The following is a 21,767-nucleotide window of genomic DNA, read 5'->3' as shown; positions in this document are numbered from 1 at the left end:
AAATGGCTAGCTAGCTATACAAGCATCCGGAGGTAGACGAATGACACTTTCGAAAAACATAGGAGATAAGTTCAATGGACTCAGGATTGACGTTGTTGGTGACGAGACAGTATCGGCCGTACTCTGGTCTCAATGGTAAAAACTACACCGCCCGGGTATTAGATAAACATCTACAGAATAATTGACAATGATGACAGAATAGATTTGTGCCCTAAACATCCGAGATCCACACGTATTAATAAGTATTTAAGTCTGCCGCGTAACGTGCAAATGGACTATCCCAGCATCATATTAAACCAGACCCGAAACTCTACGACCATGCTAACAGACAGTACTAGCGAGAAGAAGACGTGCATGCGGTTTTCTGATATTTTATCCACCTAATACAATCTTGACCTACACACATTGTTTTACTCGCTCTATCTAATATATTACTGAACTGCCTATTAACATGCACATAAATACACTCAATCTAATAAAATGGCAGCCATCCAAAATAAATTAATGCCAAGTTTTGTGTACTTGTTGCTTCTTGAATCAATTCTCGTACTGCTGCTTCAGTACTCAATCCATTGGCATTCAACTTTTCAATAACTGTCATTATTGCCGTACCAGCTTCTGACCCTTCTTCCTCTGGTTGCACACCAGGTCCTGTTTCATCCTCTTGCAACTTCCGCTTTTTAAATCGTGATAATGTCCATGAATATAATGGATCCCACCGTAACACATCCAATATAGATATAATGTGTTCCTTGTTTGTCCTCAACACTCTTAATGTATGTTCACATGATTTCTTAAACATTCCTTCCACTCCCGTTACACCAAACCCATCGACAATATCACGTGTTAATCTAAACGGAACTGTTTCTGGTATAGCTAATCGTTTACCCTGATCAAAGGCAACACCAAGGTCAATATGAATTGGTTCACCTGTACTTCGATCTATCAATATATTATTACAATGTCTATCGCCAAGTCCCAATATATGACCAACAATGGATGAAGTGGCAATTCCATGAGTATACTTAACTCGACTCTCAAACCAACTGTCAGAAGTTAAAAACGTCTCTTGGAAGAAATATCTCATCACAGGTTTGATTTTCGCTTCAATTTGTTCAAAACTATGTATTCGCTTTTGTTTATCACCCGACTGACACAGTTTCATCATCTCTCTTGCCTTGTCATAACTAATCTTATCATGCATTTGATGGTATCCACTAATAACATCAATAAATGCCATGGAATTAGGAACAAACTCAATTATACCTGATAACGGTCCTAAGGGAACCGCATTATATGTCCGAATAGTCAATCCTCGCTTGTTACATTCTCGATCCTTGGCAAAAATATTGTTCACTTTATTGAAAACTTGCTCCATGATGGAATCTTGTCGAATACCATCGGTACCGTGCTTCAACAACACACGATGCTCAGTACCGTTTGATAAGATAAAATTGGCAATTTTTGGCAAACTCAACCCAGATGTCGCAATCAGAATTTTCTTGTCAATTGAATGTAATACGGGAACATTCTTATATTGTTTGCTAGGATCAACCCTGATTGTTTCCGTGGGCGGTGGAATTGCTGGCAACTCATTTAACCAATAATCACCAGCAGAGAATTTAGTCAAATCAATGCTTTTACCCTTGGAAACCTTATATGCAGCGAGAGTGATACACTGATCAGTAAAACCATCAATTGGCAACAACACATCCAGTATATATCGATGGTCTTGTAGTAATAGTTGATCCCAAATTGCTTGAGCAGCTGCACATCTAGAAAGTAACAGTGGATTCAACACCTCATTTGTATTGGGCTTGTGTTTCTTTAATGATAACAACAAGTACAATGAATGATGGGGATGATCAAGACACATGTTTATTATCAATTTTTTCAATAATATTTGAAAGTTGTTTGTTTCGTTTGATAATCTTGATATCAATTGAGTACACCAGGAAACGAGTTTATAACTAGGTAATGCCAATAAATTGGATTGAATCGATTGATTCAATTCATTATTCCCTGATTGTTCTAACCACAAAGAGAAAAATTTATCCAAGTTCTCTTCTTCAAAATCATCAACAATGATACTCTTCATATAATATTGAACCGCTTTGGAAGAAAACAATTGTTTGCTTTTTCGTAACGATTCCAAATCTTTACTTTCAGAAACAAATTGCTTTTTCAATCTATTGTAGTATTGTTGTACCTGCTTCTGTTCAGCATGTGTAACAGTGACTTTTTCATATTGCTTTTTAAGATCTTTAATTTCATTTTCCTTATTAAGTACTCTTTTCTCCAATTTGGAAATTTTTTCACTCAAAGACTTGAATTTGTATTGTTCCTCACAAAAACGGGCAAGTATTGAAAATATTTTTGATTGTTGTTGAAGGTCAATCATGTGGTTCGATAACTCTTCAGTTGGCATAACATATTTCTCCATAATACTAGAGGCAACTTCCTGTCGTGATTGAGACATCCAATCAACCATCATGGCTCTTATCAAACATTTGTCTACCTTTAAAATGTTTTCTGACATATCAATACCGCCTGCCGCATACAAATCTTTCATAATCATCACCGGTACATTGGTATTCCCCTGACACCAAAGAGTTTGTGCTGTTTGAAAAGATGCCAAGTTATTCGCGTTGAACGCAACCATATCCAAAGAGCTGCTTTGAAGTTTTTTAGATACCACATCAACCAACATTGTCGATGTCACCATTTTCTGGTATTCTCCATTGGTCCTTGCTAAATTGTTATATCTAACCAAGTCACACAATGCACCCATCCAAGCTGTATCGGAAGGTAAACTTGAAATCGGCCTATCATTTATTAAACCAAACGTTGTTTGCCTTGCTAACAATAAATTCTCAAACATGCTAAACTCAACCTCCCCAAACCATTGCGTTTTTTCTGAAAACTGGTTTGTCATGGGAATGATATTATCACCTGTGGCATTTGCGATTTCTGCAATGGAAGCTACAGTCGAAATGGTTTTCAACCAATTTATTCCCTCCTGTTTAAACTCTTTAACACTCATATTAGTTGCTGACACTTTATTATCCACAGCATTCAAAAGCGAAGACAGACATATATCTTGCAGATTCATGGGGAAATCATGGATTTGCTTCAAGGTTTTGTATATCACCTCGTTCTCTTTGGTGGCATTTTTCGAAATTGGCAAGTCCCATTTGGACAATTTCCAACTCCATTCATATTGTGAATCATCGTTAGATGCAAAACTGGTATTTTTGCTCAATGCTCTTGACACTCCCAAAAGACCCGCAGCTGACAAAGAGCCAACTATATTGGAGTACGATGGTTCTTGATTCAAAATCATATCAGTATCAAAACCGGCACTACTAAATCGAAGCCTGTCATCTGAATTCCCAACTCGGTTAATCATTGAAATTGAATATTCCAAAGTTGTTCTTTCCGGCAATCCAAATACCAAGTCGTCATCATCCAACGACTCATAAACATGTTGCAATGTTTGATAATGGTCTTGCAAATGCACATCTGAGTTAGTATCTGATGCTACATCTTCAAACAACATTAACGCAGTTTTAAATTGTTTCACTTCGCAAGCCAACTGGTAGAATTTTAACTTATCAATTTTTGCAAACACATTAGCAAACACAGGTTTCTTAAAAATCTTGGCACCAACCCTAATTAAAATCAATATTTGAAGAAAAACCTTAATAGAAGATTCTGATTTTTTGGAAGTGTGTAAAAACTCATTCAAAAGGGAAATAATTCTGTCTTGACTGTGAGTACGTTTTATAGCCAAATAATTACAAACTAAAACTGGTAATGAAGTTTTAGCAAATTCAGGAACCATTATAACAAAAGTACTTAAAAGTGGAGCAATGCTGGTCTCAACTGCCAATTCCTGTAAAAGTGCCAAGTACAATTTAGTGCACCACAACTCAGTACCATTCAGCAAAAACGACTCAAAATTGTTAATTATATCAATTAATTCATCTCCCAAGTATTCCACATCAGCTTTATCATTTAATATAACGCATGTATGGAAATCAATTGGAAGTATACTATCGGAATGCTTTTCAAGCGTGGTTTCAAAATTCAAAAACTTAGAAACTTCCCGTTTACTTGTTTCATACTTTCGAATTAAAACACCGATAATGGATTCAGCACAAGCTGCAGCTTCAAAATCATCTTTGTAAATATATTGTTCAATTGATTTCAATGTAAAATCAAAAGATCGAACCTCGTTTTCAAAATCATTCACAGGAATTCCTTCATATTCATCAAATGTAAGAGCTTTTATCTGCTCTTTACAACCACCTTCAATATAAAAATCAGACAAATAATTAGCAATCCACAATTTATATCCATCAGAAAATTCCTGAATCTGATTTTTACTGAGTGCCAATAATTTCTCAACCACAGGTAATTTACTTCCACTATGGGTTGTGGCAAAAACGACATTGCCAAAGATTCTCGAAATCAAAATCATCTGCTTTATATAATCAGGTCCACTTTCTTCCAAACATAATTCAATCAAAGAAGACTCTATCTCCACTGCTTGACCCTTTAAAATCGCAACTGATGATTTGAGAAGTTGGCAAATTGCTCTATCTTGATCGCCAGTATTAACAAAATCATCAATGCAATCAAGTAAAGCCCTTGATCGGTCAACAGCCTCAGTTTCCAACAAAGAATTAATGATTTGGATTATTAACAGTATGGACTTATCATAGGTATACCGATGCAGATATACATCGGTTAACGATTGTAATATTAAGAATACATCCGCTGACATTTTTGGCTCATTCAGTAACAATGGACATAAAGTATCAACTAAAAGACGAGAAACAGCATAGTCAATTGATTTCTTACCACCCAAAACTAAAACAAATTTGAACTTCCTCAAAAATATAACCTTTTGCTCAAATGTAGTGGCCAATTTCAAGGAGATCGACAACCTTCTAATAAGAAAGTAAATTTGTCTCGAGGACCAAAACGTTTCGTGCTCAGGTTGATGATATTTCTCGACTAATTTCTTTAATAATTGAACACTAGAATCAAATGAAATTACCATTTCACCAGCTGTTTGAATGGTTGATGAGAAACCAGTATCATTTAACAACATAGTAACTAATCCATCTGTACCAAGACTCTCAAAGGACTTTTCATTTGAAATTTCGGTGAATTTAATGATTTCCAATACAATCAAAGGTAACTTGTCTATAAATTCTTGTTTGAATGAATTTTTTAAATAATCAAGAAGGATTTGGAACACATCGTTTCTAACTCCATCTTTGCTGTACGATAATGGAACAATAATTGACAAACTCTCTGCAACTAAAGTTTCACTATGAGATTGTTTCAAGTCAGCCAACTGCTCAACAAAAGCATTACTGATTTCTGGGCTCCTAGATTTTGTCGATAATGCAACAGCAATCAATTCCCGATAATTGTCACGGTAAAAGGAACTTAAGTCTGTGTACAGAAACAACACAAATGGAAATGCATCAATTGAGTCGTACTTCCACCAGTTTCTTAAAATCTCAAATTTGAAAATTTTGAATAATTTGTTGGCATTATCTAGCTTCATAATCATGCAAAACTCTTTCAAACATATTTCCAAATAAGAAATAAAAAATGGGAACCGTGAACATTCAAGCAAATTAAACAATGCTAATCTCAATATATGTAAAGATGATTGAGATAAATTTGTGAAAAACTTAGTGTATGTACCAGCAGATTCGACTGACTGTTCAGGATTCACAAACCTATCAAAAAGATCAGAATAAATCTGTCCCTGTTGTTGTACAGTAGATAGCGAAACAAGTTCCCCAAATGAATTTGCTAATCTGTCTTTGATGTTGTTGGGAGACTTTGAAAACTTTTCGAGTAGTTCGTTTTTAATGTCAGTATTTGAAAGGACTCTTTCATCATTGTGAGTAATAAAGTGTGCTAAAAATCTGCAATATTCAACAATGGAAGTTTCAGTTAGAATCAAGTCATCTCTTCCAGACAGATAAAGTCGCAGGACCAAACTATAGAAATCACTTGCTAATGAGTTATCCGAAGAATTTATCCAAACTTGTGCTGTAGCTGACAAGAACCGAGAAATCACCACCAGGACAAACTCATTTCTCTCGTAGTTTTGGGTACTTAATAGTTTTTCATTTATAATTCTCAATAATTTGGCAAGTTGTATTTCATCAATAAAATGAGCCAGATGATCAGTAAAGATATTCTCCACAACAAACAAAAGTGACGGAAGAAAGTCATCACTTTCCAATGTTTCGACATAGTTCAAAAACGCAGTCAAGATATCTGATTGTAGTTTCCCTTCAATATCTGCTGTAAACATAATAAATTTAGATACTTCAAGGGATTGTATCTTTTTATAATTCAATTTTGCAAGAGATATTGTGCTGGTTGAAGTAGTAGATGGAGGAGTTGTAGCATCTCTAACTCTAGAAAACTCCCACCCAAAACCATCTTCTGGGACTGATTTTCTATTATCCTTATCTGCAAGTCCTGGATAGTCAAATTTAATAATATTAACTAATTTTTCCAGTGGGAAATTTTGAATGAAAATCTGTATCGTGTCTGGATCGGTTGGCAAAAATTTATTAACCATTTCCATGACATCAATAATTTCTTCACAACTTAAAGTGATATCTTTAAATGAGTTCAATCCAGCTGACAACTGAAACTGTAATCCAGTCAATTCGTGAGTAACAAATTTCATAGAACGTACTTTTGCAACAATATTCAGTAAAACGATAATCCAACAAAATAAACTACCACTGGTAACCAGACTTCTATCAAACACCATAAATGTCAGATTTACTTTATTCAATATTGCGTCAATTCTGTCACTACTAGCAATGCTGATTATATCAAACTTGATGGTCTCGCTACTATCTGATACAGATTTTAAACACAAAAACTTTTCTAAACTATCATAAGATTGTGCAAAATAATAAAATTCATAAATATCACCTTCATAAGTCGATTTCTGAGTTGTTGTTGGGCTATAACTAATTGAGTTCCCCAGCAACCAGTATATGAAATTGGCTAGACTTGAGCCAACACTAACAAAATCTGCACCAGGCGAAAATGTGATATCCCATTTTGCTAACATCCAATCTTGAATTCGTCGACCCAAAAAATTTTTCTTGGACAAATTCACTTCAATGGCCAATTTGTTGATTGCATACCAAAATTGGAAACTTTCTTCAGTGATTTTGTATGGCCCATTGATTTCTGAAAGATCAATTAAAGTTTCCAATTGAATGATAACAGAATCATCGATCAATTCACTTAGATTGGTTTTCTGCTCAAACACTAATTTAAAGATGATATTGCACGCAATATTGGCAACCTCTGGCTCTTTTAATAAAAGTAAAGATAATTTCAAAAGCTGTATTGAGAATGATTTTTTGAACTTAAACCCACCATGATTCAGTTGCAATATTTCGTCTAACAAAACTGATCTTGCACAAAGACTGCTCCAGAAATTCATTGAATTATCGTCAAAAGTAATCAAAATATTCTTCATTACCACATTTTTGTCAATGAATGTGTTGTCAGTGGTTGATATGACAAAGTCAAATGTTGTGTTTTCACCAATAGTGGTATCCATACTATCTGATTCAGTTGATTGTTCTTTTGGTTTTTCAAAAGTGTATAATTCAAGGTAAAAAGTCAACAATTTCAAACCCAACACTTGATTATCTGATGATTCTTTGGAATGAATTAATTTATTGCAAAGTTCAATTGCACTATTCGAATCACTGATGGTATCTGCAATTGAGCCTAGTTTCTGTCGCTTGTTCTTATTGGGTGACCCATTTGAGTAAAGAAGTAGACTGGTTTGTGGGTCATTTGACTGTTTGTTTATAAACTGTTTCAAGTCATAATATGATTTCAAAAGACGTGAAACTCCTAAAGTCAACAACCACGGCTTGTAGTTTTGCGAGTCCGAGTATATCGTTTTCAAATTGAACCATGTGATACTGTTGTTGATTGTACACATTCCAATGTCTTCAGTTTTTAGTTCAAATGACCCAGACATTAATTTCTTCATTAAATGATGAATAAGCACTCCTAGATTGTATAAAAACACTTCATCTTGATTGTCTGCTTGTGAATTTATGGAATCTCCATCTTCTTGAGTGCTGATTTCACTAAGAATATATCGATCGCCAATCAATTTTGGTAAATTGTGTAAGTTGATTAAATCATGAGTTCCCGGTAAGTTAATAAATATAAGAAATTGTTCCTGCAATTTCTCCCAATGTGAATGGTGAAAGTAAACCATTAATCTTATACCAATTTTAATTAACTTGTTGACAAACTTGAATTTCTCAGTGGCAATTACCGTGATCAACTTGTTTATTATTCGGAAAATAATAATTATGATAACATTTTCTTTCTTCAATAATTCTGAAGTTTTATCCAATATTCTCAACAACTTGAAATAGTTGTCATTATCATATAATTGTAAATAATTGATTGAAACGCTACTTTCACATTGTAATAAATTCTGTAATGCCGTATATAAATCAATCAACAATTTTTCGTTATTACCGTTATTTGAGAAGGACCCTTCACAATCATCTAATATATTATTGATTAATGAAACCAAGAAAATGTATAGTATACTCCATTCTTTCCTATTCAAATGTTCCTTGACATAACTCAAATTCAAAATACTTGTTATAGTCTTAATAAAATCAATCGAGCAAGGCTCTAACAATTCCGAGTGTACGAAAAATTGATCTTTTATGCCCATGCACAAATCAAGATATGTGCGGTATTTGAAATCGATTCTTGTATCTTCAATTGATTTTTCAGTGAGGAGTCGTAGATTATACGATGCTTGACTTAATCTTGAGTCGACTGTAGTGGATTTGTTGTTGAAATATATTTGTGATTCATGCTTAATTAATGCTAATATTGCTTGGGTTAATTGTCTAAATTGTTTGGGATTTAATCTAAATTTCGATGCTGCTATATTCTCTAAATTATTTAACGCGTCATTTCTTTCTTTTATTTTCGATGATTGTAATAATGCTATAGTTTTGTTAATATCTGACGTAGACATGATTACGTAGACATCTACAAACACGATTGTAGTACGGATGTTTACTAAAAAAATGATTATAGTATAAAGGGTTTTTTAAACTCCTGAAACAATTTTTTTTTCATTTTCTCGTCTCCATATTCAGGGGATTTGAAAAAAAAAATAGCGTTCTGTTACATCGAATTTGAATAGTTGATACTGTCACTCTCTCTACCTTTTAATCATCAATGATATGAATAAAGAAATACATGAAGGAGAGAAGATACTTCTGGGAACAATTTTGCGAGTCCCTTTGATAATTGAAGACAAAGCAACATCTGAAACAATAAAAAATTCTTCATTATGGCTTCACGTATCAGGAGCTGATTATGAACCAAGTAATAATCCCCTTTTCATAAATAAATCTTTAACTGCCATATGCAGTGAAGGGTATTTCCATAAAACACTAACGACAGACAACAGTAATCGAGTTTTCCGAAGGTATATTCCTAATATAGATCTTAGTAATGATAAACATTTCGAATTATTGAATAATCTTTTCCCACTTGATTTAGAAAGTTTGATAGAGGCTAAACAAACCACCAAGGCTCCAACACAGCAACAACAGCAACAATTGAAATTAATGGCTAAATTGATTAGTGATAAATCCAATTATGATGCCAATAATGAATATTTGGACGATATTGAACCTAATAAGAACAACATTGTTTTATCAATCAAAACAGATGCCAAATATGCCGTGACCATTGGAACGATCGAGTTACCACCTGTTGATATTGAAAATAATCCATATTTAAATGATGAAGAAAATTTACTTAATTGGATGGAATTATATAATTCTCAGAATGAATCATTATTGGAATTATTGATTGAATCAAATAATAATTTGGATCGATTAAAATCGGAAAATCAAAAATTAGAACTGAATCTTGAATTGACCAAAAATGATTATGATAAAATAATTGAGGATTTAGAACTGAAATTTTATTTGGTATTGAATTCTAAGAAAGATAAGATTTATGAATTGACTCATAAATAGAATAAGCTATGGAATTGGAAAACACATTCAGCTTCGAATTCAGTTGAATGAAGTGGGATCTGTGACTGTTAATAGATCAGGCAAAACCTTTTTATTCTCAGAAACTGGAACGGTATCTGGTATACGAATTATATTTTCAAATGGGCATATTACGGCAAGTACATAACCCAGCAAAAAAGCATCTCCATTTTCTAAGCTGTATATGGCTCTAAAAATAATCTAATAACTAGCTCCCAACATTTCTAATTATTAGTATATAATAGCATTAAATACATCTAGATATTATGTAGTATGGAATAGTATCTTTACTGTTGGTTGCAAATATTTATCAAATATTGTAATACAAATTCTCAACGAAAAAGAATCAAAAATGAAAGTAGAAATTCTTGATTCACATGGTAGCACAAAATCTCTAAGAACACCAAAATCCACCTTTTATTCCTGTTACAATACATATTTACCTATATAAAAATCAAACTTACATTTACAACGTTAATTTACAAGCCATCACGTTGAATGGTTCGACAGAAACTCTTGTTCCATTTGCTTTGCTGTATTTTTCATAAATTCCTTCAAGTCGTGTAACCTTTGCACGGGCAACATTTCGAATGCACTTTCCATGGTTGATTCAACATACTTTAAAATTCCTTCACATTCTGCTTTTAAAGCTCTTCTGTTGTTTGCCTCAGTCTCTGCTCCTTCTCCTTCATCATCATCATCCGATTGACCAAAATTTGGAATATCAAAATTAGCTGGGGATGATTCACTTAATCCATGATGAAAATCGTTAGTTGGGAAATCATAACTATTATTTTGAACTAAACCATGAGTTTCATCATCAAACATATAGCCACTTTCACGTTGATCGTTTGCTGTAGTTGATGGCGACACAGATTCTGGGGCACTCTCTTCTGATTCATCGGGTTCATCAGGTGGTGTTTCCGCTCCAAGTAAACGACAAATTTGAAAATAAAGTTTTCGATTGATTCTTTTACTTAAATCAATGTCTTCAACATCTCCAGCAATATTAATACCTTCTTTATTGGCTTTGACCCATGCCCAATCTTTCCCTTGTAATGCTTGTTCAATTAACCAAGCTCGCACAGGATCTTTTTTTAAAGTAGGAACATTATCTTTTTCACATTTCAAAAATGAATGATTATGATGAAACAAATATGTCATTTTTATTCTATTGTTTTCGACTTTTAATTTGATTTGTGCTGGACATCCTGAATTTAAATTTTCATTTGGAAATTCTGGTGTAAAATGTAGTTTACCTATTGTACAATCTAAATAGACGAAATTGGGTGTTCTATATACCCCCCATCGATAATATTTGCAACTACTGGCAAAACACAATTTGAATTCCTCGACACTCATTTCCTGTTCGACACTATCGACAGTTAAATCATCAGGTAATGCATCTGGGAAGAAAAATTTTGTAAGCCGTGAATGAGCTGGGATACCTTCAGAGAACAATTGAGTGGAAAGTGGTAATTTAACCAAGGATCCATTATTTGGATCATTTTGGAGATTGGCAACATTCTGAATGTTTTGAACTCCGTTAACCGTTGGAACCGGGACAGCTGGGGTAACTGGTGGTGGGGCAGGTCTATTTGGCCAATTCTGACCATTCATGTTACCATTGCCATTAGTGGCGCTATTCATGATTTGAACAAACATATCATTTTGTGCTTGTATTGAAGCAGGTGGCCGGATTCTGCCACCAGTAGGTAGGGGTGTCCCTTTGACTTGATTTCGGTATTCACCACCTTCAGGAATAATGAAACTTCTTTTCAAGACAAATTCTGTGGCATCCCAATTAATTTTTAAATAGTTTGGATCGAGTATTCGATGATAAAACGAGGCATCAATTGCTGGAAATCGAAGAAGAGCAATAAAATAAGGATGAACGGAAATCAATTCCCTTCTTATAGTAGGTAATTGTAAAAACCTTCTGATCAAGTCGTTAAAGCCTTCATTTATTGGGAAGTTAAAATTTTCATCTGTTTTCGCTAATGATATTAGGGTGGGTACTGTTTTTTTGATCCATTGTTGAATTTCGGGTGATAGTTGAGATTCAGGAGGGATAAGACTGTTATTGTTAGAGGTTTGCCAACTTTTTTGTATATTATTTATTATATCTCTCAAGTCTGAAGTCGTTAACCTCGGCACTGGTTGGTTATTAGAAGACTCCATATCTAATAGAATGGTTGTTGAGGCAAAGTCATATGAACGGAGTTGGGTTACCTGATGTTGTTTTCAGAATTCTTTTTTCTCAAATCCTTTTCAGGACGCGGTTGTTAAAAAAAAATTACAAACAATTCAAACTCGTGTTTTGTTTCACAAAATCTACAGTTACAGGCCCTTAACATTGAAATGGGGGTTGTACTTCATAATGATCTGAACTGATTTTGGCAAATAGATAGCAAAAAATTTGAATATCTATTGCTAAAGCTTAGATAGTTTAATCTGGTTCTCTAGGTAAATATTTTGGTGAGTGGTTTGTTACCAAAGACTGGAACTTTCACCTAACGTTTTTAAGAGATGCTTCCAAGTTAATATCTCCAAACTTAATGATACGGTCTATATTCATAAAATACTAGATTTATATCCCCAAAGTATTCTTTAAGAGTTGGTGTACATCTGCCATCGACATGAATAACTTGCACTGCAAAAATACAACGAACCAATATCGAGAGCAAAGAAAAACATAGACATCAACTGGATCAACAATTACTAGGTAGTCATTATCCGCCAACGAAAGAGCTTATTCCATCGTTTTTGGTAATGTATGCTACAGTAATGGAAACAACTTTATTGACACCGATGCTATCTCCAGATTTAAATTCTATTTGACAATAGATTTGTTGATCGCAATTGATAAAATCAAATACCCGTTGTGGGTGAATATAAAAAAGGATATCAAGATCTTGTATAGCCGTTGATATTCAAATTAAGGAGTTTAGGAAATATAATTCGCAACCCACAATCCATATAAAAACGGAAATCCAACACTTTAAGTTAGCCGAGGCAAGACAAAAAAAATAATAAACCGAGCTTGTCATTGCTAAAAGGAGAAGAATTTCTGGGGATGATAATGGAAATTAGAATTGAAATCTTATTAAAAGGTACACGCCCCCATAGTTTAATTTTTTTATCATTATACTCAAGTGACAAGAAAAAGAAAAGCAATGATTAATATAATTGCAAACGTACCAAGTGCAGTGGAGATGCAATAATAGTGTGCTTATTGTCATCTATCGCTTAAAGTTTACTTGCTTGCATTACACTTTAGCTTTGGATTGATGAGAAGAAGGGATAGATTAATTATAAGTTAAGGTACAATAGAGGTGGTGGTTGCCAAATAAACTCCTATAACGATAACGTATAGTGCAAATTGCACTACCCATTTAATTCAAGAAATTTTTAAAGAGTACAAATTATTTCCCCAACAAAAAATAAGACAATCAAGAGAGAAAACTAAACTAAAATTAAATTTGGCGGACTTTAATTGTATGTGTGTGTGTGCGTGTGCGTCGTGTGTGAATGACCCAAACGGAAAAAGTTTTTTTTGTTGAGAAGTTGAATTTTAACACCACCATCACCACTCGGTAACAACAGTAGTAACAGTACCACCATCATCTCTACAATTGTACGAGGAGAATTAGATTATACAAGATTTGGTGCGGGTGAATTCTATTTTTTTTTTTTCTAGTAAAGTGGTACGACCTAAACTCAAACTCAAACTCAAACCCAAACTCAAACCCAACCAGAAAGATTAATTTTTACAGAGATAGGAGTTTAAGCATTATTTTTTTTTAACCCTTTCTTTCTTTATATAAACTGAAAAATTTTCTTTCTTTTTTCTTTTTCTGTTATTTAATTTAGTTATTTAATTATTTTATATTCCAAAATTTTTTTTTATTTTACTATAATATATTTCATATTTCCATTACACAACAGTTCAACTTACTCAATTAGTTGTTTTTTTAACTTGTGTTGAGTTATTAATCCATTTCCTTCTCTCTCCATTCCATTCATCCTTCCTTTTTTGCAAATGCCGGTGTTTGAAAAAAAAGATACTGTACATACCAATGTTCCATCCCCTAGACCATCCACTAATTCACATACTTCATCTACTTATATCCCTCGATACAGACTAAGTATCACTACTAATGAGGATATAAATTTACAATCTATAGATCCCGGTACAGTTAAAATTGATTGTTCTGGAGCATTTATTGCCAATGATGATTTATTACGAGATACTGCACCTGATATAACTGATGAAATTAACAATTCCTCTTCTTCAACTTCCGGGACACCTCCTCTGTCAAATACATCGTCGGATCTTGAAGATGACACAGAAGAATCTGAATTTGACACAGAAGAAAATGGTGGAGGTTTAAGTGATTCTTCAAGCACAACGGTGGAAGATGACGAAAATCAATTACAACAATTGCAACAACAACCTTTATATGGAGGTGTCATTACCAAAAACAATATTACCCTACCACAACACAATGATGAAATCATACATATATCGGTGGATATAGGTGGTACATTAACCAAATTAGTTTATTTTACTAAATCTTCATCAAATAGGAAAAATTCTTCTAGGAAAACCACTGGTGGTGGAGGTGGGGGTAAATTACATTTCCAGGATTTCCAAACGGAAAATTTTAAAAATGAAGCTATGAAATTCATGATTAAATTAATACAAAAATCAATTAATAAATCTAATATAAATCCTCCTATAACGTATATTATGGCAACTGGAGGAGGAGCTCATAAATTTTATAATTTAATGAAAAAAACATTTAAAAAACATAAATTACCCATGAAAATTATTGCTAAAGATGAAATGGAATGTTTAATTAAAGGATTAGATTGGTTAATAACGAAAATCCCTCAAGAAATTTTCACTTATGATTTAACTGAATTAACAACTAAATTTGAACCCATTCAATCGAAAAAAGAAATCTATCCTTATTTATTGGTTAATATAGGTAGTGGGGTGAGTATGGTCAAAGTGACTAAACCAGGACCTGAAGGATTTGAAAGAATTGGTGGTAGTTCTTTAGGTGGAGGTACATTATGGGGGTTATTATCATTATTAACTGATGCTAAAGATTATAATGAAATGTTGGAAATGGCTCAAAATGGAGATAATGAAAATATCGATTTATTAGTTGGAGATATTTATGGAACTAATTATAATAAAATTGGATTAAAAGCTAATCATATTGCATCATCATTTGCCAAAGTTTTCAAAAAATTGAGAAAATTCAACTCGTCTACGAACAGCAATAACAATAACAATTCCGATAATGATAGTGATGGTAAATTTAAAAAATTGACTGCTGCTGAAAAATTGGCTCAATTTAAACAAGAAGATATTGCTAGATCTTTATTATTTTCTATATCTAATAATATTGGTCAAATTGCTTATTTACATGCATTAAGATTCAATTTGAAAAGAATTTATTTTGGTGGTAGTTATATATCAGGTCATATGCAAACCATCCATACATTAAGTTATGCCGTGAATTTCTGGTCTAAAGGGGAAATGCAAAGTTATTTCTTACGTCATGAAGGTTATTTAGGAAGTGTGGGGGCATTTATGATGGGTCCAGCTCCAATTCTTGAAGAAAATGGCAATTCATCAAATGAAAATAATCACACAAATAATGTTAAAATTGCCAATGGAGTTCAACATTAAAGAAGTTTGTCAAACACCAAATGACTCACCCCTCTTACCCACCCTATTGCTATAAATTGGCCCGAATATCAAAATTTCCAACATTAGCTTGATTTAGTTCAAATTGTTACATTCGTTAAGTATGAACTTTCCTATCTCACATTTACTATTGTTTTTAAATATGCATTCAATTCATCATTATCAGTACTATTATTATTATTTATAATTGCTTACTATTACAGTTAATATATATATATATATACATCACATTTTATAAACTGTTCCCTGTAAAACAATAGATTATGGGATTCAATTTTATTATCAAGCTAAAATGTTACAAAAAATAGAAACAACAAGAATAAAGAAATTGCAATTAGGGTGCAAAATAAACGTTGTTGTAATAAATGTAGTAAAATGTAATGAAGTAGTATTTGGCATTGAAACAAAGAAAATGTAACGTAGTAGTAGTGGTAGTAGTAATATGTGTGGTTTGGTAGCGGTTACAAAAACTGACAAACTGCATTTACAGATCCATACTAAAAATTGGCCAAATCATTGCCTCTTTAAAAGTAAGCAAAACTTGACGTAGTTTTATACCAATGTTGAAGTAAACTTGGTAGGTATGTAGACTAATAAAAGAAAGGAAATTAATGTGGGTGGGGGTGGGGAGAAGAAGAAAAGTGGAGAGGAGAAAAGGAGAAAAGGAAAAACAGCGCAGTAAGAAAGATTTTTGATCAATATTACACGTAAATATGATTGTATTATTGTGATTTTAATATTTTGACACAAGCAAAGTATAAGATCTCCCCCAAGGAGAAGCAGAAGCAGAAGCAGAAAAAAATAATCAAATTTTTAATCCACATGGTTTTAAGAAAAAGAAAATCTCAAATATTGCATTTCTTCTTTCAACTAATAAACACAAACTAATTCAATTGCAATTTTTTTTTCTAAGTCCGATTACAACTAATTTCTAATTTCTATTTCTTGAAAAATCTTTTCCTTTTTTTATATTTTATTTTCATTTTCCTTTTATTTTCCTTTTTCCCCTTTTTTTTTTCTTCTTATAATGAGTGATATAGAGTTGATTAATCCTGATCAATATCAACAAGTGAGGAGTAATAGATATCAACAGACACCCATACTACACACCCTACAACAACAACAGCAACAGCAACAATCATCTTCAACGTCACCAAAGCAACCACACCAACAGCAACAACAGTATAGTATAAATACTAGCAGTTTTCCTTATAGACGATCACCTTTACATCCAACATCAAAATTATATTCACAACCACAACAATCTTTCAATTCAGAGTGGGTAGAGGATCAATCATATAACAATTCACCGTCCAAACTATCAACATTATTAGAACTTGAACTTGAACTTGAACGTGAACGCAGTAACAACATCAACAATATGTCAGGTACAGTAGGATCAATTGATCCATCGAAATTTGAAACCCCATCTAAAGCATCCAACAACAACCACAACAACAACGCACTTAATTTCCACTACATTAATACCCCAGTTTCTCATCACAAATTAGATATCAATAATACCACCACTAATAAGGACAACTACCATTACAATGACAATGACAATAACGATGAATATATTGAAAAGGCATCGACCACATCTTCTTCAACCACCATAACAACCAGATTACCAAAAGTTAGTAATTGGGATATTTTTTGGTCAATGCTTAATGATCTTGTTGGTAAAGACAAAATGGCCAAAGTTGGTCAATATACTTTACGATTATTAGTTTATCATGCTGGGAAATCACAAACTTATTTATCTGATAATAATATAAATATCAAAGTCATTAATGAACGGTATAATGATACTACAAAAAAATTGAATTTATTGAAGAATTTTTTCAATCATCCAGCTGATTTCATTAAAATCATTGTTATTTTGATTCTTTCAATTTTTAAACAAAAAGCTGCCGGGATGATTAATGGATTATCAATGTATAGACAATTTCTTCGATTTGGTAAAACTACATTCAGAATTAGAGATTTAATTGTTAAATTTCATCATAATGTTTTCAATAATTCTTCCGATAATCAAGTTCAAATTAATAAATCAAAAATATTTGATCGTAAAACTTTGGGACAATTTTTATCTTTATATTATGGAATTAATGATGAATCAATATTACTTTATAAATTAAATGTTTTATCTAATCCTGATTATAAAAAATTTGTTAGTAAACATGAAAGTATAGCTTGGCATTGTGAAACTTGGTTAGCTTTATATAATGCTTATGAAAATTTACAAAATTTATTACAACAAGAAATGGATTTAAAAATTCAAATTCAAGTTAAAAATAAAGCTAAACAATTGTCAAAACAAATTTTATTAGGTGGGAACGCCAAAGGTAATGATAGTGGTGGTTTACTTGGGTTTAATATTTCAACTATTCCAACGGTGAATAGTGAAGATGCTAAAAATTTGACACAAATTCAATTCAAGAAAAATAATGCTTGGATAGATATTTATAAGAATTTATCAGATTTGGCATTTAATACTTATACAGTGTTTAATATTGCCTTACCTTTTGATACTTGGCAAATATGGATGGGTATTAGTGCTTCAGTATTGAGTACTATTAAATTATATAGAGAAACAAAGCAAAAAATGATTGAAAAAGAATTGACAAAATTGAAATCAGATTGAAGAGAAGAAGTTAGATACGGTTTTTCTTTAGTTAGTATTAGTGTTATTATCGAGTATATGTACATTTAATTTTAATTTTATTTCAATTCATTTCTTTATCTGGTTTGAAAATAGTGACATACTTTATTATTGTAGTATATCATCTAATGTAAGATCATTGGGTAATTTTGCAGCTTCTTTCCAAAATTTAGATAAATGTCTAGCACCAGAATCACAAGCAATAACAACAATTTTTTGACCAGGACCATTTTTCAATGCCATTTTCACAGCAGCAACACAATTTATCGCTGATGAACTCCCTAAAAATAATCCATCATTAATACTTAAATATTTTGCCATTTTTAATGCTTGATCATCAGTGACTCTAATAGCTTCATCAATATATGGTTCAGCTTGTTTAAAATTCCAAGTCAATCGATTTAATCCAATTCCTTCAACTAATGTATCAACTTGATGTCGTCTTCTTGTCCCCTCTTTCTCAACAGAATCATACATAACTCCATAATTAATTCTATTAGCTAACCCAGAACCTTGAGGATCAGCTAAAACAATTTTTGTTCTTGGATTATATTCTTTTAAACATCTCCCAACACCAGCAATGGTTCCACCAGTACCACTACCATTTATAAATACATCGATTTTATCTTGACCCATTTGTTGTAATAACTCTGGTCCTGTAGTTTCATAATGAATTCTCCAATTAAAATCATTTTCAAATTGATCAGCAAATATTGCTCGTCGTTGAGAATGACCATCTCTATTTTGATTCACGGCTAATGCACCACGTCGAGCAGCATTGGTATATTGATTAGGATCTACTATACTTGCCGGTTTAACTGGTTCTAATTCTGCACCTAATGATTTCAATAATTGTAATTTTTCTAAAGATGTATCATCAGGTAAACAAATATGACAAATATACCCTAAGGCATTACATAATATAGCTAATGATATTCCTGTAGATCCACTAGTACCTTCAAATATAATATTATTCGCATTAGGGATTAATTGACCTGATGATTCCCCAGCTCGAATTATAGCTAATGCTACTCGATCTTTTGCACTTCCTCCAGGATTACAAAGTTCTAATTTAGCATATATTTTACAACCTAATTGACGTGATAATGATTTTATTTCAATTAAGGGAGTATTACCAATTAATGATTCGATGCCTCGAGTTCGTGGTGGTAATAATGTTAGTTTAGAATTTGATTTATCTTTGTTGGTAGTGGTAACATATAAGTTATATAATTCTTTGGCAATAAGAAATAATGATATCACTGATGCCGAGGTTTGTAATGTTGATTTCCAATTAATTGCCATATTAATTAATTAGTTGATTATGATGAGGTTTTGTAATTTTTCAATGTTTTCTTTTCAGAGTACACAGCTTTTTTTTTCTTAGTGATGGCTAAGAGTCGCGACAATAGATAATAAGACAGAAGCTTGAAGCAGTACCCATCAATGAAAGGTTTACGCTGTTGATTTGATTTACTAAATGGTTATCCAGAAACCAGTAGAATTTAATTGAACCAAGTGATGGCTTTCTTTAGTTCTGACTGGAGTGCCTACTCTATATATATCATCGATACTTAAAACGAAAAAAAAAAATGACGTTAATTATGGAAATTCACTTTTCCTGTAAAACCAATCATCGGCTTACCAATAGCAATGACATGTATCCCCCCGTTGGTTTCAAATATTAGGTTACATATATGCTATATTAATACCAAAGCAGTTACATGGGTTAGGGATTCCTTTGAAGCGAAACCGGTTACCTAATTAGGCAACAACTGGCGCTTAAATACACCACAAAATTGAGTCCTATACTTGCAACTCCTCAATTTGTTGTTTTAACGATAAGCAAATTGGTATTTAACAACCACACACTTCTTCAACAAATTATACACCGCTATTTTTAAACCTCATTAACTGTACTTACAATGTTGCTTAATCTTGTTATAATTGTTGTTATCATCCTTATTGGGTACCTTACAGTTTCACATTTTTGGTTTAATCCAAGTCATTCCTCCGTAATAAACAACATACCACCAGTGGCATCTAATTTCAAATGGGAAACTCAACAACCATTACCAATCAGACCATTTGTAAACAAGAAAAACTTCAATCCAAGTATGGCCATTAAAAACATTTCAGACACTCCTCAAGATTGGTTACTTATTGAAAACACTTATTACAACAATGTAAGACAACGACAAAAACATATTGCATTAGAACCAGAAATCTTAACATTTATTCACAACAATAACAGAACTAAACAAGCAGTTGGTGAATTCTATGATATGGTTACTCAATTCTTATTACTGCGTTATCCAATGTATTTTAAATATGATTTCTGGTCAGGAATTGTTACCAACACTATCACCAATGATAAATTCCCCAAATATTCCAAATCATTAATTCCCAATTATCAATCAATGGTAGAAATATTGGGTCGTAACATTGAAGAAGATTTCTTAATCCTAATCAAAAACAATCCACATGATAAAGAAGAAGAATATATTATGAGAGCATCATTGAATGGATTCCCCGCTGGATTTGATCCAAGAGTTAATTTCAATCAACCAATATCATTTATTCATCAACCAGTACCACAATATAAATCACGATTACAATTTTCAATGACGAAATTTTTCAATAATTCACAACCTGATAAATTATGGGTAAGACATAATTGGGGAATTCAAACTCATAATCTGTATTTTAATATGGATACTAATCATGGACGACCTGGTGATAAGATTCATCAATTATCAATGAATGAAATTGATTTTGATAATGAGGGATGTTGTTTACGATGTGAACGACAACTTTTCACTCGAATGCCACAATCAGGAGCAATAATAATGACTATTAGAACATATTTGACACCAATAAAAACGATAAAGCAAGAAGGTTTAGGAAAAGAGTTGAGTAGAGCTATAGATGGATTACCTGATGATTTAGCATTTTATAAAAAAAGAAATTCTTGGGGTGAAGCAGTCAAAGAGTATTTAGCAATATAGAGATATATAGTATGTTTTCATAATTACAAAGAAACAAACCCGTTGATGAAATTAAGGACAAATGTAGACATATTTGATAATATTTATCTGTAATATAGGTAGGTGCTTCTTGTAGTAAGGGCTGCTATACGTGGCGTGATTAGCAAAGTGTTAGAAGAAAAGCTCATGCAAGACACTAGGTAGGAGATTGGATATGCAAGTTCATGAATTGAGCATTGTAATGATATGCAACAAAAAGG

General features: G+C 32.6%; 7 protein-coding genes across 7 annotated transcripts; 4 read left to right on the top strand and 3 right to left on the bottom strand. All coding sequences in view use genetic code 12, as the record gives it.

Annotated features, from left to right (window-relative positions):
- Nucleotides 1–472: 472 nt before the first annotated feature.
- On the bottom strand, nt 473–9,094 carry TEL1 (DNA-binding protein kinase; the record flags this gene model as incomplete). The annotated part of the gene is made up of 1 exon (XM_714049.2): nt 473–9,094. One exon carries the CDS (start codon nt 9,092–9,094, stop codon nt 473–475), a length of 8,622 nt encoding a protein of 2,873 aa, XP_719142.2.
- A 211-nt stretch (nt 9,095–9,305) lies between these two features.
- Nucleotides 9,306–10,112, top strand: CAALFM_C603000CA (uncharacterized protein; the record flags this gene model as incomplete). Its single annotated transcript, XM_714048.2, has 1 exon — nt 9,306–10,112. The coding sequence occupies one exon, from the start codon at nt 9,306–9,308 to the stop codon at nt 10,110–10,112; it is 807 nt and encodes a 268-aa protein (XP_719141.2).
- Nucleotides 10,113–10,619: 507 nt separating this feature from the next.
- CAALFM_C602990WA (uncharacterized protein) lies at nt 10,620–12,311 on the bottom strand (the record flags this gene model as incomplete). The annotated part of the gene is made up of 1 exon (XM_714047.2): nt 10,620–12,311. The coding sequence occupies one exon, from the start codon at nt 12,309–12,311 to the stop codon at nt 10,620–10,622; it is 1,692 nt and encodes a 563-aa protein (XP_719140.2).
- A 1,861-nt stretch (nt 12,312–14,172) lies between these two features.
- CAALFM_C602980CA (pantothenate kinase) lies at nt 14,173–15,837 on the top strand (the record flags this gene model as incomplete). Its single annotated transcript, XM_714046.2, has 1 exon — nt 14,173–15,837. One exon carries the CDS (start codon nt 14,173–14,175, stop codon nt 15,835–15,837), a length of 1,665 nt encoding a protein of 554 aa, XP_719139.2.
- Nucleotides 15,838–16,882: 1,045 nt separating this feature from the next.
- Nucleotides 16,883–18,502, top strand: CAALFM_C602970CA (uncharacterized protein; the record flags this gene model as incomplete). Its single annotated transcript, XM_714044.2, has 1 exon — nt 16,883–18,502. One exon carries the CDS (start codon nt 16,883–16,885, stop codon nt 18,500–18,502), a length of 1,620 nt encoding a protein of 539 aa, XP_719137.2.
- A 126-nt stretch (nt 18,503–18,628) lies between these two features.
- Nucleotides 18,629–19,825, bottom strand: CAALFM_C602960WA (putative cysteine synthase; the record flags this gene model as incomplete). Its single annotated transcript, XM_714043.2, has 1 exon — nt 18,629–19,825. The coding sequence occupies one exon, from the start codon at nt 19,823–19,825 to the stop codon at nt 18,629–18,631; it is 1,197 nt and encodes a 398-aa protein (XP_719136.2).
- Nucleotides 19,826–20,445: 620 nt separating this feature from the next.
- On the top strand, nt 20,446–21,528 carry CAALFM_C602950CA (uncharacterized protein; the record flags this gene model as incomplete). Its single annotated transcript, XM_714042.1, has 1 exon — nt 20,446–21,528. One exon carries the CDS (start codon nt 20,446–20,448, stop codon nt 21,526–21,528), a length of 1,083 nt encoding a protein of 360 aa, XP_719135.1.
- Nucleotides 21,529–21,767: the final 239 nt, after the last annotated feature.

This window comes from Candida albicans, chromosome 6 (genome assembly GCF_000182965.3).
Source record: "Candida albicans SC5314 chromosome 6, complete sequence".
Lineage (NCBI taxonomy): Eukaryota > Fungi > Ascomycota > Pichiomycetes > Serinales > Debaryomycetaceae > Candida > Candida albicans.
This window is presented reverse-complemented; position numbering and strand designations above follow the sequence as displayed.